This window comes from Bradysia coprophila, assembly GCF_014529535.1.
Source record: "Bradysia coprophila strain Holo2 chromosome X unlocalized genomic scaffold, BU_Bcop_v1 contig_26, whole genome shotgun sequence".
Classification (NCBI taxonomy): domain Eukaryota; kingdom Metazoa; phylum Arthropoda; class Insecta; order Diptera; family Sciaridae; genus Bradysia; species Bradysia coprophila.
In genome coordinates this window covers 5350414-5366200 of record NW_023503313.1, presented here as the reverse complement: position 1 = coordinate 5366200, position 15787 = coordinate 5350414, and the positions used below count along the sequence as shown (strand labels likewise).

Below are 15787 nucleotides of genomic sequence, written 5' to 3'. Positions count from 1 at the left end.
AAAAAAAAATGACAGAACACTCATGCATCTTCTGTCATTCCATCGCTTTGCTCAGATGAAGATACTTAACTTTACTTTGGAAACAACTTTCTGATACTCGTAAACTCATTCGTGTGTTTTTGAGCAACTTGCTTGTTTACATTTGTCGAAAAGACTGTTATCGAAACTCTCGAAACGCACCTACTAAAATTTCGTTGATTTGAAAATTTGGAGAGTGATTGAAATTTTAATTTTGTTATTTTCAACGACCGGTTGCCTACACGTTAAAGCAAAGGCCATTCAGATGGCCTATTGACATAAGAGCAATTACGCTACAACCAAATTATTTTTTCTGTTGAAAGCTATCACGTGGTCGTTATTGCGGTCGTACAAAACAGAATTCTGGTGGATAGTTATCATCAAAAGTAAACTAAAATCCAGTGTTTAAAAAACGCCCAAATGTATGCTTTTCAGCAAAGCATCGATGCCTCTTAATGAACCCGTCTTCGTTGCGTTTTATGTTTTAAATTTGCTTGTTTCGTTTACTTTTCATTTATTTGTTTCATCACACTTTCATTAATTCGTTGTAATTTATTGTCGGGTCCAGTATAATGTACTCAGAAAGTTATATGGTTAAAGGGTCGACTTAATAAATAAGTAAATAATTGAGAAAGCGACATTCGAAACGACGATGGGGAAAATTTTTAGTAAAGACGTCTTAAAGACGTCAGAGTCGCATATAAAAGATGTTACCGCACTTGCAGGGGAAGCTTGGTTTTACTGTACGATACAATAGATCTATTTCTTCCACCTTTCTGGATACTTTTCCAATCAGCAAATAATTTATTGGGTTTACTGTCGAGTGAATGTGAAACGACGGAGAAGCCAGTACACAAAAGCGACGAGAATCTTATCAAGAAATCGCCTTTTAAGATATATAAGAATGGTTTTCCGAACTCTAGAAATTTGAATTCAAAATGTATCGTAAAGGCATGGCAGAGCAAAGTAAACCACGCAACATCAGTCGATTTGATGAGGGACTTTAATGCATAAGTAAGCCTTTCGAATGAAACGAATTCGTAAACGATTGTAACGGGATTTAGGTCCCTCCTTTGAATGTATTTTCGTCCTCTGCTCCTGTTCATAAAGTAATGTTCGTAAGTGCAAAACAATTTCAGTTGAAAGCCGCTGTACTATTTCTACAAAAGTAAACCGATAGATTAAGAAGTTCTCATGTATTCAAACCTGTATGTGTAGTATCCTTCTACCTAACTTCTTAACAACAAAAACTATTCCAAAATATTTCTTTTTCACTCTTACATATCATGAAGAAAAAAATGTGCAAACACGCTGGAAATCTCAATTCGAAATGACGTTGTAAAAAATCTAACCCAAGATTGCAGGCTACCTGCTGAGTCTATAGAGGTAGAGGATTTTTACAACCCACAATTTGAATATTTTTTCCGACACAATAAATGTGAGAAATTTGATTTTTACCAATACTTTAATGCACTAACGCATTTCACAGACATGATGCTCTCGGGGTGGGGGTTGCAGCAGCTAATTTTGTTTTAAATAATGAACTGATAGGGAACTACATTCCCATTCCACGTTCGGACATTACTTGATAACTACAAGCAGGCTGTTTGCCTTGGTCAATTTCGTAAAGTTTTGTGGTGATAAAAAAATCAAAGTGAAGTACGTTCTCAACCTTTTAACATATTTTACCATCATACATTTGTTCAGTATTCACTTACAAGAAATGGTGACATTTTCCTTTGCAACAGACATCAATGTAACGTAGCACCCGTAGCACTACATACACCACTACTATTAAAGAGCGAATATTGGATTAGTCCCTGTGGTCATATCTAGTGACTAGATCGAACATTTGCGCTTTATATCGTAAAAGTAGCCGTCGTCGAATTGTAGAAATACGTTGCATCCAGAAGAAAATATCTTGTGCCAAAAATTCGTAGTTCAAACCTTCGAATTGTAAAAGACATAACAACAATACAGAAAATGTGTGTCTAAATTGACAGGAACTCTGGGTGTGATATTCTAGTCGTAACGAATATATGTATCACATCAGGAGTAACCTGCCAAGCAAGACGCAATTTCGCCAATTTCGCCCAGTGATAATTTTTGTCCGAATGAAAGGAACCTACACCGCGATTTGCTGCATTTGATCATATCACAGTGTTTGTACTTTACATTCTGGCAGGAAAAAACAAAACGTCACCCGTCGTCATTAAATTGTTGATTGGAAAAAATTCAATTATTTTTTGTGTGAGATTACGCATGAACTTTGTTCTGTTTGGTGTTTCAGTTGATGTCATCACAGGGCAAGTTTGTCGCGTGATAATTTTACAATCATCATTTTAAAGGACTCAATTCAATTCCGTTAAAATACTAGGTCGAGAGTCTGGTACGAACGAAAAACATCCGTTCTACGACCTTTGTTTTTGAACTGTAGGGGAAGGTAATAGTGAATTAACCCAATGAATTAACGCCGTAGGTGTGCCTAAAACTTGAATTTTAAGTGAACGTTTCAATGCAAAAGTGAACCGAAAAATACATTTCAACGCTTCCTTGTATGAAAATGACGTTGCGTTAGAAAGACCTCCGCACTTTCCATTTTTGAATTTAGCCATCATCTATAGGATTATTCCAATTAACTGTAAGCCCGAACTTTGACAACACGAAAGACAACGATTTCATGCACAGAGATGAACATAGCCAACAATTTTTTTTTCAAATTTTTCGTTAAAATTTTAGTCAAAGTTGAGGCTAACTTGCCTTCTGTGGATGAAATTTGACATTTGTAAACGACCTTGGAACAAACCTATAGTAAAAAATCAAAATTGGTGCAAAATGAAGAATGAAATTTGAAAATAAAATTTTTATTGAATGTGCGTGCAAAAAAAGGTTACATTTTCGAATTTTCAGCGACAGGACATGAATTTCAATTTCAACAAAAATATATTTTTAAGTTACATTCAATTTTCGCATTTTCTTTTTGAAAACTAGAAAATCTTTCATCAGAAAATCCTCAGAAAAAAACTATTAAAAAAATCCTCAGAAAATCATTGAAAATCCTTTCCTAAGAACATTTATTTGGGGCAGTGTAAAAACATCATTGCATAAATTGTGTCACGTAATAATGCGGGACTGATTTGTTCAAAGCCACTAATTCTAACGTCTAACAAACAAAATTGATTTTAAAGTTCGAGTGATGCAACTGTTCTCTGAGTCGATGAACATAATTAAAAAAAAAAACACAAAACCTTGTGCACTTATCATACTTATTATACATTAGAGCTATAGATGTTTCATGTATTCGAATCATTTACCAACCGCTTGGTAAACAACATAAATTTGAATGTACAATACACTGTTTTTGTGAGGATTTGCTATGGGGGTTACCGTATGAATGTACAGTCTGCATTATTTGGTCTTTCGTAGCAAACAACACTCATTGTTATTATTTACCCCAGATTCGCTGAACTTTTTTTTAAAACTATAATACACCGAAAAGCTTGAAAGGGAAAACTTCTACTTCAGAGTCAATTATAATGCTGCATAGAGCCGCTCGAAAGTGATATTTGTTTTGTGGTAATGTTTGTAAAAGATCCTTTTCCCAAAAAGTATTGTCCCCGTTCATTTTTACATGGAAATTGAGAAATGATAAGCATCTGCCTATTTTTGCCCTAGTTTTAAGAAGAAAAAAAAATGAATTTGGATCTGTCTTCGCTTACCAAATCCAAATAATCCGCTGACTAGTATATGTTGAAAGTACATGGAAAATGATGTCACTTTTACAATAGTACCATGTAATACTTATGGATCAGAGAAATAATAGCAAGTAGCGTTGCGCCGGTCCAGCCGGATAGAATATACGCATTTTTCATAGAACGACAGAAACGTCAAATTTATCTTGAGTTTATATGGATATTGATGACGCAGCGGCAACGCCATCTGATCATTTCTCTGCTTTGGCTATAATTTTGCTCTGTCCAAAATGTTTATTTTGACGATTTGGAAGTAAACTACCACGCTAAAGGCGTGGTACATAAAATCGTCAAAATAAGCAATATACGCTACTTTATCTGCCGAGAACAGATGTATCGATATAAATAAACAATTTTGCATTAGATTAGAGGGTGAATAGCGAGATTATCGTTCAAGGCAGACAAAAGTTATATGACATTCGAATGAAACTGGGGATGAAACCATATAACATAGTGCCTGTTGTATTGCATGAATCTGCATTCACATCCACACATAAATCCCAAGCTTTTAATGCAATGCACTTTATTATTCCATGTTTAACGTTTTTTTCATGTAAATTTTCTGTGTAACGGTAAGCCATTTAAATTAAGTTCCGTGTAATTAAGTTTAAAAAAAATGTAATCCGTATTCTCCTGTGTCGATGAAATAATTGCATTAAATCGAAAACTTTTGTTCTAATTGTTATACAGTTTCAGACAGGGCCTAATACTCAGAATAATTTCACTAAATTTTTAGTGAATTTTTGGTGAAATATTTTACAATATAAGCCCTGATCTATTACTGCACTATAAAACGAGCCGTCAGAACAGTCGGAGCGTTTGCTGCGACTGAGCCCCGTACGAACCCGTACATCTATTGCGCACGTGACCCTAGTGCGTCTGTCACCCTAGTTGAAGTCAAATTATTATGAAATGTGTACATCTTACAAATTGCGCATAGCGCAATTACGAAGCCCCGTACGACGTTCCTTTCAAATGTAACACAAATTTCAAGTTGACCTAAAATTTTAATTTATTGAGAGGCCTAAGGCCTAGTTACGGCCTTAGTCCAACGACCAAAATTTATTTTTTTTTCAACATCATTATATTTGGCCTTCGATTACCTTCCAAATGAAACAAAAATTAGGAAAATCGGACGAAATTTACTCGAGATATATGCAAAATACACTTAGGCCGTGTAGCGGGCTTAGTCCAAGGACCCAAATTTAATTTTTTTCCCAACAACATTCTATTTGGTGTTCGATTACCTTTCAAATGAAACAAAATTTAGGAAAATCGGATCAAATTTACTCGAGTTATATGCAAAACACACTTAGGGCCGTGGAGAGGCCTTAGTCCAAGGACCCAAATTTTAAATTTTTTTCAACAACATTCTATTCGATGTTCAATTACCTTTTAAATGAAACAAAAATTAGGAAAAACGGATGAAATTTACTCGAGTTATATGCAAAATACACTTAGGGCCGAGTAGCGGCCTTAGTCCAAGGACCCAAATTTAATTTTTTTTCAAAAACATTCTATTCCTCGTTCGATTACTTTTCAAATGAAACAAAAATTAGGAAAATCGGATCAAATTTACTCGACTTATATGCAAAATACACTTAGGGCCGAGGAGCGGCCTCAGTCCAAGGACCTAATTTTCAAACATTTTTCTCACCACATTCTATTCGGTATTCAATTACCTTTCATATTAGACAAAAACTAGCAAAATTGGATGAGATTTACTCGATTTATATGCAAAATACACTTAGGGCCGAGGAGCGGCCTCAGTCCAAGGACCCAAATTTAAAACGTTCTTCGCCACATTATATTCGGGCTTCGATTACCTTTCAAATGAAACAAAAATCACGAAAAAAGGGTGAAATTTACTCGAGTTATATGCAAAATACACTTAGGGCCGAGTAGCCTTTCACTTCTAGGGCCCTAACTCACGGGCCATTCACCCGATTTTAATAAACTTTTTTTTTCCTGGATTGGTATCGACATTACCTATCTTTTGCCGTTTCATTTACATTTCCAACGCCGACCTAAATATGCCCATCTTCGAACTTAGCCTCACTATTTTGACTATCTTTCAGGGAAAAATTTTTTTTTGAAATCGGATTTGATTTACTCAAGATATCGACGTGACGGACAGACGGACAGACGGACAGACAAAATTTTTATTGCGGATTCGTCATCTATGAACATAGGCAAACACTTTGCCCTTACCGTCTGCTTCGGCAATTACACACGGCATCGTAATCCTAAAAGCCCCTTTGTACTTCGTACGGGGCTAAAAATAATTTTCTGATGAAATTTCATTTCGCTTTAAGCAAAATATTTTGTTGTACAAAATCAAATATTGCATTTTAGGTGTGCATGTGCATAGATATCCGTCCGTTTTAAGTATATTTGATAGAAATGTAACTACAGGTTATAGAAAATAGTTTACAAATCGTAAAGAATTTTCAACTGAAATCCTTTTTTATGTCAAATACAGTTTGTTCCTATTGAAGGTATTATGTACTTAACTCATATTTTTAATGGTAACAAATAACCTTTTCCATCCATTGTATTGTCCGATGTTATTTGATGTTTACTCCATCTCATTGCGTTCCATTAAAATTTATTTCAAGACACTGCTGACAACAATAAGTTGGTATTATTCTTGTCGTCACATCCTTGTATTTTTATAATACTAGTAAATAGCACACAACCACAATGACTTAATGAAAAGTTTTAAGACGAATCGACACAACGCTAAATTGTAGTCTAAATCTGTGCGCAAGAATAATATATTTTGGATAACTTTTGACACAAAACGATGATCCCAATTTTTCCAGAAAAGAAAAAAAAATCCTTTGTGTTGATTCGTCTTAATCTTAAGAGGCATCGGTGCTTAGCTAAAATTGTAGCCTACATTTGCGTATCTCATGTTTCATTTTTGATCATATCTGTTCATCACAATCCTTAAAAAAACAGTTTTGGTTGTAGTCGTTTGACCGGCTCTGAGAAACGTGAGCAGCTTAACGAAATTTTCATAAACTGCTCAGTTTTCTCAGAGCTAATAAAGCTAATACATTCGAGGTCGTACATTTTTGAAAGTGAATTCTGGTGGAAAGATATCATCAAAAGTAAACTAAAATGCAGTATTTAAAAAACGCCCAAGTGTATGCTTTTCAGCGTATGCCTCTTAATGGTAAATACATTCGAAAAACGTGAAAAAATGTTTGGCGAGAAATTGAGTTTACTTAAATAATTTTTCACTAACTATTAGACTGTTCGTTGGTCGATGTCTCATTCTACTACTCAGCAATATTCAAGGAATCGTTACACGACGAAAACGTTTACTCCAAAACATAATAAGTATAGTTCTGCTACACGTTGCTATTCAGATGGAATGAATGTTTAAAAACGAAAGGAAATTTTTTGCACAAAAAATTAATCTTTATTTCATTATAATCATGATACATAACTACCTACATTCATCTAAAATTAAATAACTTACTTTTAATGACTCTTTACAATTTATCTTTGGTTTTTAAGTATATATGCGTTAAATTGTTACTGTCGTGGAAATATAACTTCCATCGTTACATGCAAATTCGCTCCAATTCGTTTATCACACCACTAGAAAAACAAGAATTCTGGATTAAGTTTCAAAAGTCACATTTTCGTGTGATAGTTGACCTCGGCTTTGCTTTGGATCAAAAAATTCAACTTTTTCAACTTTTTATCCCTTGTCTCCCTTGCTCTCCATAACGATGGATTGTACACATGCCGTCGCATAAACGGAATGAAACGCAGAGAAATCGACGGAACTTACACTTTCGCAACAGTATTATATAACTTAAAACTACAGACAGAAAATCAATTTTTGGTTGTCTTATTTCATGATCAAAATGAAGAAAAAAAAAATGGCTCCTCTCTGGGAAATGTTTGTATTCGTTTTATTCTAAATTCCGTTGAAAGACTTCAAGAAAATCGAGGTGTTTTCTTTGAAAATTAAAAATCTCTTTCCCAAAAAAAAAAAAATGAAGCCCATGGAACATGCTACAATTACAAAAGAAAACGTAAAACAAAACGCTGTGTCACACAATTATTTTTATGCTAACAGTGCCCCTGTGTAAAAATTACCTCTCTTTCTGAAACTATTTATAGCACAGTCTACCAACAATTTTTGTTGCCGCAAAGTAAACGCCTCATTAGTAATGCTGAATCCTTACCGTCTCGCTCAAAATCAGTTTTTCGCATTTTCTGGCCGCAAGACAACAAATAAAAGTGTCGTACTGTCTCGCTGGGAAATTTTTTATTCGACGTGTGAGATGCATTTCTCGCTTTCGGCTCGAAATAACCTTTCCACACATCTCAACAAAAAATGTCCCAACGAGACACTAATGTACCAACCAACCAGACTCTGCAAAGACTTTCCATTTTCTTCTCTCTTATTTTCTAATTCATGTACACTTTCCACTTTCACCACACGTATGTTATGTTTGTATGAGGGGTAATAAAAGCATGGCAGGTGTTTCATTTCATAAACAAAAAGAACTCCCATAACGAAGCGAATGCAAGCTCTATAAAGTGTTAAGTTTGAACTGACACATGACGGGTTTCTGTTACATAAAAATAAATATTTTTCACATAATTTAATCGGCACTACAATTTAATCGATGAACAAACTCTTTCCTTCCGATAAAAGAAAAATAATTGAAGAACGCCAATTGTTAGACAAGCTGAAAATTGATTGAACAATCTACTGAAATAATTGCACGAAAACCATTCTGATTGCGAAAAATTAAACAGGCTTTTGTAAATTTAATGAAAGACAAAATGTTTCTTTTTGAACCGGAAAGAATTTAACGGTTTGAATATATGAAAGGGACAGTGAAGAGTACAGCTGAATTTTTTTATAAAAACAATTTTTGACCGTTAAAAATTTGAATTTTGTATGAAAATTCAAATTTTTTTTCGTTGTTATGTTGGATTTCCATACAAGCCTGTCTGTCAAAATTATTTTTATAAAAAAATTCAGCTGTATTGTAGTGTCTGCAGTTGAAAATATTTCGAAAGACAGCTGGTCGAGTCAACTTAGTCCGAAATCCATCCCAACTCATTTCACGTAGCATTGACATCTAGTCTGTAAATTGGCAATGAAAGTATACTCTATAGATATGGTCTAATGTCAAAATTTGCACGGGGCGGAGGAAATAGCGATTTTCATTGAAAGGTGAGTTTGCTTATATGTACGAAATCGATATTTCCTCCGGGTTTCATTGTGCACAAACCAGTCTGGATTTTATACATATAGTCTAATGTCATCGCGTAGGATCATCGTGGTATGTACAATGATTTTAAAAACGTAATCAAACGTACTCATTTTCATATTATTTTGGCATGAGTAATGGATGCGTTAAAGATAAATCGACCGATTTCGAAGAATAGGCCATATACCTAGTATGTACATTTATTTATGGATAGAAGTTCAATATCAATTGTAATTGGACGGAGATGGAAGATTATATATTGACTAAAAAGTTCGTCTGAGAGATGATATGCCCCTCAGTTTAATCGATGTATTTTGTCTGAAAGTCAGGATAATGGAAGTTTGATTTAGCAAAAAAAAAAATTTTGATTTTATTTTCACAGAATTTCTATACACCAGTTGTGATGATTATCACAATGCTGAAAGTATAAGTAATCTCAATCGTTACCGAAGAACAGATACATTAAGCAGCAAAAGTTTTTTTCCTTTGCTGATTTATAAGAACGCCTCTCACATAAATTGAAGAAAAATCTCCTGTCTTCAAGCATTAATAATCGAATAAGACAACCGAATTAAGGTGTAATGGCCTCCATGGAAAAGCAAACACATTTCTTAAATTGTAAGTACATAAGTTTGAGTTTTTTTTACCCGGTTGTGATTATATTCACAAATTACGAAAATAAAATATAAAAAAGGTATCGCTAACTAGCCATTCCACACAAACAAATGATGTATGCAGTTGTGCGACTTTTAAAATGAAAGTTTTCAAATCGAAATTAAGCTTAATTGACATATCTTAAAACTTACAAAGTAAGTAAGTTAAAACTCAAATGGATTACCCACGGTGGGGCTGAACCAAATTTAAATAAAAAGGTGGGATAACCTCAACTTTTTTTTCATGAAATGTTAGCATGGGTTGAGTGTAGATAATATACATAAAAAATAAAAAAAATCACCGAGCCGTTTTTCAGAAAGCACTTTTCAACTGTTTGTAGACTGTCTCATGCATGTGTAGGACGTTTTTTTGATATGCTAAGCTAACGTAAGTATAGCCAGTGCTCTCAGCTTTCGATTTATACCATACTTGCCGTATAAGTTTGGAAAGTTTAGCAACTACCGTCTCTGCTTTCAATCGAAAGCTGAGAGCACTGGCTATACTTACGTTAGCTTAGCATATAAAAAAAAACGTTCTACATATGCATGAGACAGTCTACAAACAGTTGAAAAGTGCTTTCTGAAAAACGGCTCGGTGATTTTTTTTATTTTTTATGTATATTATCTACACTCAACCCATGCTAACATTTCATGAAAAAAAAATTGAGGTTATCCCACCTTTTTATTTAAATTTGGTTCAGCCCCACCGTGTACCCGGAGTAGGCATGGGCGATAATGATAATGATTATCGATAATTTTCAAAAAAATATCGATAATCGATAATTATTGATATTTTGATAATTATCAAGATATCGATAATTCGATATATCGATATTTCGGTCCGAAATTCTGATATTTATCGATATATTCCGATATATCGGTATATTATCATGAATTTTCAGATAAATATCAAAATATAGATATTTTGATAATTATCGAAACACAACTATAAGACACTACACTGTAAAAAACAGTTCATACAAAATATAACTCTGTTTGGTAGCAGTCAGTGAAAACGACAAAGAAATTAATTCAAAGTTAAGTTGTGGCATAGCTCCAAGCATGTTACACTCAAATGTGATATGTAAAATTTGGAGTCTATTTTACGCATTTTTCAATATTTCAATCATCGAACATCGAACCTCTTCAAACATTCAGCATTTTTTTCTCATCCTGATCGAATTTTAATTTTAAATCGGTAACAAATATCTCTGTGTAGTGAAAACAAAATGCAACGGAACCAATGCTCATTTCATTTCACAGTAGACATAAAATTTAAGTTTTGTATCTATTTAAGTTATGGATCAAAGTGTATAACAACAAAGCAATGAACAGATCTTTTGACAGACAGTTTTATTGTTATTTAAATATGAACTTATATGAGGAGGTAACGCCGATCGCTGAGGCGAAATATTGTCAATCAGCGTACCCTTGTGATATACAACCTTGGTATAAGCATCCTCTATCGAAAGCAAGGTTCTGACAGAAAAGGTTTACACTTACGAATGAGGATGAAAAGCACATTTTGATAATTTAGACATGTTTTGTTAAACACTCTCATTATAGATTGTATGAAAACAAAACTTGAAGAAAAAACTTTATTTTCTTCAAGTTGACATTTCACACAATCTGCAATGAGTAAGTAAGTAAATGCATTTATTTAGCTGTTATCTATTTTAAATTCATACAATAAATCCAATATTTACCAGCAATCATATTAGGTGCACGCGTAGAAACCGTTTTCCACGCAATTAAATTTCTCCAATAAAAACTCGTGGTGAATTTTTAGTGTAGAAAGGAAAGTGATGCTAATCGGCCCCCAGACGTATTTTTGAAAGTGATCTCACACAAATTATCCGAGAGTTATCACAACCTGTTCTTTCATAATCTGAATATTTTGTTGAATATGAACCATATGAACAGTGTGATAAGGCCTAACCAAGGTAAATATATGGGCGGAGGTAATGCCATTCAGACGCGCGGCTTAGCCAGACCAGAGAGCCGCCGATTTTCAGCCGGCCGAAAGCGGCGGCTGACGGCTAAAATGCCCGCCGCCGCCGCCGGTGTTTTTGGTCGGCTGAATGCGGCTAGCCGCCGACAGCCGCCGCCAGTGCCTTAGGTCGGCTGACTCGGCGGCTGATATATTTTATTTGACGATTAATTAAAATTTTTGAATTAAAATTTATAACAACTTTTTAAATGGATTCTATTTTAGGACAGAAAAAAAATGAAAAAAAAGGTATAAAATTAAAAAATTTCGTAAAGGGAAGAATATCTCAGTTTTTCAACTTTATAACTTTTTTTTAATTTTTTCTTGACCCTAAATAATATAATCCTTTTTCAGATTGGCCGGAAATTCGTCAAAGTGTAGAATAGAACACTACTTGAAGCCGCTGCCGAATGTGATCCACGCAACCTAACACATCGACAGAGGACTGAAAATTAGCAGGAAAGATAGCCAATAGAATTTCACTTTAAATCTACTCCACTCAAAAGTATTTTCAAAGAACTATCCTTCCTGCGAATTTTCAGTCCTATGTCGATATGTGCGTGGCTTGGAGTAGTTTCATGTCGCGACTTGCGAATCTACGCTTCGACCAACTTCGGCAACCTTAAATCGACTCCAAGAGGGTTACCATAGAATAAAAAAAACTTATTTTTTCATCAAGGAGAACCACTTGAGAGGGTAACACCTGACAAATTCGAACTTTCGTGTTTGAGACCCACCCAAACAAAAAAACTTTCACACATGTGCTCTACATTGTAGTCTTTAATACTTCAGCTTTTGTTTAAAAAAAATTTAAGAAAATGTATACTACACTACTACAGCCGCCGCCAGCTGACTTTTTTACCGGCGGCTACGCCCAGTCGCCGCCACCTCTCTTAGAACGGCTAAGCCGACTCAGCCGCCGGCCGCCCGCTCTTTTGGGACGGCTAGCCGCCGCCAACGATTTTTCCTCGGCTCTCTGGTCTGCTTAGCACAATAGTTCGATGCTAATGACACCTTTTTTATAAAATGGTTGACTATGATTTACTTGTGTTTTACAAAATGTTGTGCCTATCAGAAAACAGACGGCACAGGCTTCTAAGCAATTGTATGATTTTAAAGAAGAAGAAGCAAACTTTCTTGCCACTGCACATCTGATTCGGTTATATATGGCATTACCACCGCCCATATATTTACCTTGGGCCTAACATTCGCATTTTTATGTTGATAGCCCTGTGTCAATGCCTATGACTGTTCAACCGGTTCAAAACAAAGCAAACAATTTAAAGGCTTGCGAAAATTGTCGACACGTCTTTTGATGCGTTTAGTTAACCAAGACAGTGCAATCGTTTATTCTAAAGTTATCTAATATCGAAAAAAAGGTTTTGCATCAAAAGGTACGTTATACATGTCCGATCGTTCATTCTCTGCGATCAAATCAATTTAGTTTGGTTAAGACAATTATTGACATGATAGGAGAAAAATGCCGCGCTGATTTCAATGGAATTCTTCAATTTTTTCCAGATGTCTCATTTTCGTGATGTTGTGGCCTCCATGGTCAAAAGTTTAAAGGGACAGTATGACCAAATACTGACTGACACGATAAAGGCTCAGGTAAGCAGAGCCATGGTTAAGTTTCAAGTTGAACTGGATATACTCGCACAATATGTCAATAGCCAAAATATTGTCGACACCAGCCCACTGGAATTTGACGATTTCCTTGAAGTGCAGTTGAATATATCTGGAGTTCAACGGCCAGAGGAAGGCCAAACAGCCACAAATAGTAATTTGGCTGTCAAAGACCAAAACGGTAATAACAACAATACTCAGGGAGTACCCGCTGATCAAGTGAAACAAGAAAAAACCATCGCCAATGTTGTTCACAACCGCCGAAGCAGCACAATTTCTCCAATGGTGAGACTCGTGAATCAATCGATGGACGACGAATTGCTTGGTGGTGACTTCAAAATCTATGGTATGAGTACCAAGAAACCGTTAAAGGTTGCACGTCGAAAAACTGATGGTGAACCATCAAGAAAAGTTCGAGCAATTGACAATGAAACGACACCAGGGCTTCGCAGCTCGAAAGCAGGGTATTCGTTGAAGAGATTTCAGTGCAAATACTGCCCAAGAAAATATCGCGCCAGACAGGGCCTACAATTTCACGTTAAAGCAAAGCATCCAAAGGAAGGCTGTGAACCACCGCGATTTGAGTGCGATCAGTGTAGTTCAAGTTACTCGTACATTGGTAACTTACGTATCCATCAGAAGAAGCAGCATCGAAATCAATCGGGAACTGGAACGTCAGACGACCACAAAAAATAATTGGACGAAGGACTGATGGATGATTTTTTGATAGTTTTGTTCATTGCATTTCGATTAGAATTAAATAGGATTAAGATTACTTTGTAGCGCAAATTTCAGATAAGATGTGAAATCATGATGATGGAGGATGATATTGATCGGTGGAAGGAATTGAATTTGTAAAATCCCTTACAATTGAACATTTTTATTAATTTACTCTAGCCGTGAGACGAATATGGTCTGAAATTAAATACGAAACCCATAACTGAAGAACAAAATGATAACAAAACTGAAACAACATTTTTGCTAACTTTCTGTAACATTCCAGCGAAACAATTTTTTGTTTATGAAAAATGAATAAATATCAACCGACTGGTTTGTTAACGTTTCTGACTCTTGATTTTAAATGGGATTCCGACCGAGGATTCTTAAAAATGACACAAGGCAAGTGGTACAAGTACTTAGACTTCGAATCGATGAGCTTAACATGAGTATCATGTTTGGTATCGTTACAAAGCTTAAGCTTAGGGCTAAGCAGCTGTATATATTTTGATTAAAACAAGGCATCAGAACAGTCGGAGCGTTTGCTGCGACTTAGCCCCGTACGACCCGTAATCCTATTTCGTCCGTAGCCATAATACGTCAGTAGCCGTAATACGCCCGGAACCCTAATACGTCTACAACCCTCTAATGCGTCTGTTACCAAAATGCAAGTCAAGTTGGGCATGGCAAAATCGGATGACATTTACTCGATTTACGTGCAAAAAACACTTAGGGCCGAGTAGCGGCCCTAGTCCAAGGACCCAAATTTAAAACTTTTTTTGCCATCATTCTATTCGGCATTCAATTATCTCTCAAATGAAACAAAAACTAGCAAAATCGGATGAGATTTACTCGATTTATGTGCAAAAAACACTTAGGGCCGAGTAGCGGCCTTAGTCCAAAGGCCCTAATTTGAAACTTTTTTCGCCACGTTCTTTTCGGTATTCAATTACCTTCCATAAAAAACTAAAACTAGCAAAATCGGATGAGATTTACTCGATTTATGTGCAAAAAACACTTAGGGCCGAGTAACGACCTTTGAGCCCTCCCAACGAGCCCGTGTTGCATCTTACGCAAAAACAATGTTCAGTAAATTTGTTCTACTCGTCAATACCTTTCATTTGATATATCACAAGCAGCCATTGCGTGCGTATTTCGGTAGATATCGTCGAAAGACTGAAAAACACCTATAGGGCCCAAGCTCTGGAGGGGCCGACCCTACCATGCCCATTTTCGAACTTGACCTTACTTTTGTCGATACCAATAGGGAAAAAAAAGAATTTTGAAAAAAGGTTGTGATTTACTCAAGCTAGAGGGGTCACAGACGGACGGACGGACGGACATTTTTAGCCCCGTACGAAGTACTGGGGGCTTATAAGATTAATATGCCGTTTGTAACACGTCGAATTGGAAGCAGACAGTAAGGGCAAAGCATTTGGTTATGTTCATAGATGACGAATCCGCAATAAAAAAAATGTCCGTCCGTCCGTCCGTCCGTCCGTGACCCCTCTAGCTTGAGTAAATCACAAGCTTTTTTCAAAATTCTTTTTTTCCCCGATTGGTATCGACAAAAGTAAGGTCAAGTTCGAAAATGGGCATGGTAGGGTCGGCCCCTCCAGAGCTAGGGCCCTATAGGTGTTTTTCAGTCTTTCGACGATATCTACCGAAATACGCACGCAATAGCTGCTTGTGATATATCAAATGAAAGGTATTGACGAGTAGAACAAAGTTGCTGAACATTGTTTTTGGGTAAGATGCAACGTGGGCTTGTTGGGAGGGCTC

General features: G+C 35.8%; 1 protein-coding gene across 2 annotated transcripts; it reads left to right on the top strand.

Moving 5' to 3' along the window:
• The first annotated feature begins 12893 nt into the window (after positions 1–12893).
• LOC119069069 lies at positions 12894–14049 on the top strand. Of its 2 annotated transcripts, XM_037172948.1 has the most exons (3): positions 12894–13056; positions 13184–13579; positions 13610–14049. In XM_037172948.1, the coding sequence occupies exons 2-3, from the start codon at positions 13184–13186 to the stop codon at positions 13982–13984; spliced, it is 771 nt and encodes a 256-aa protein (XP_037028843.1). In that variant the 5' UTR covers positions 12894–13056; the 3' UTR covers positions 13985–14049. The 2 variants fall into 2 exon arrangements, with proteins under 2 accessions (XP_037028843.1, XP_037028842.1); XM_037172947.1 differs by having other exon boundaries at positions 12896–13056; positions 13184–14049.
• Positions 14050–15787: the final 1738 nt, after the last annotated feature.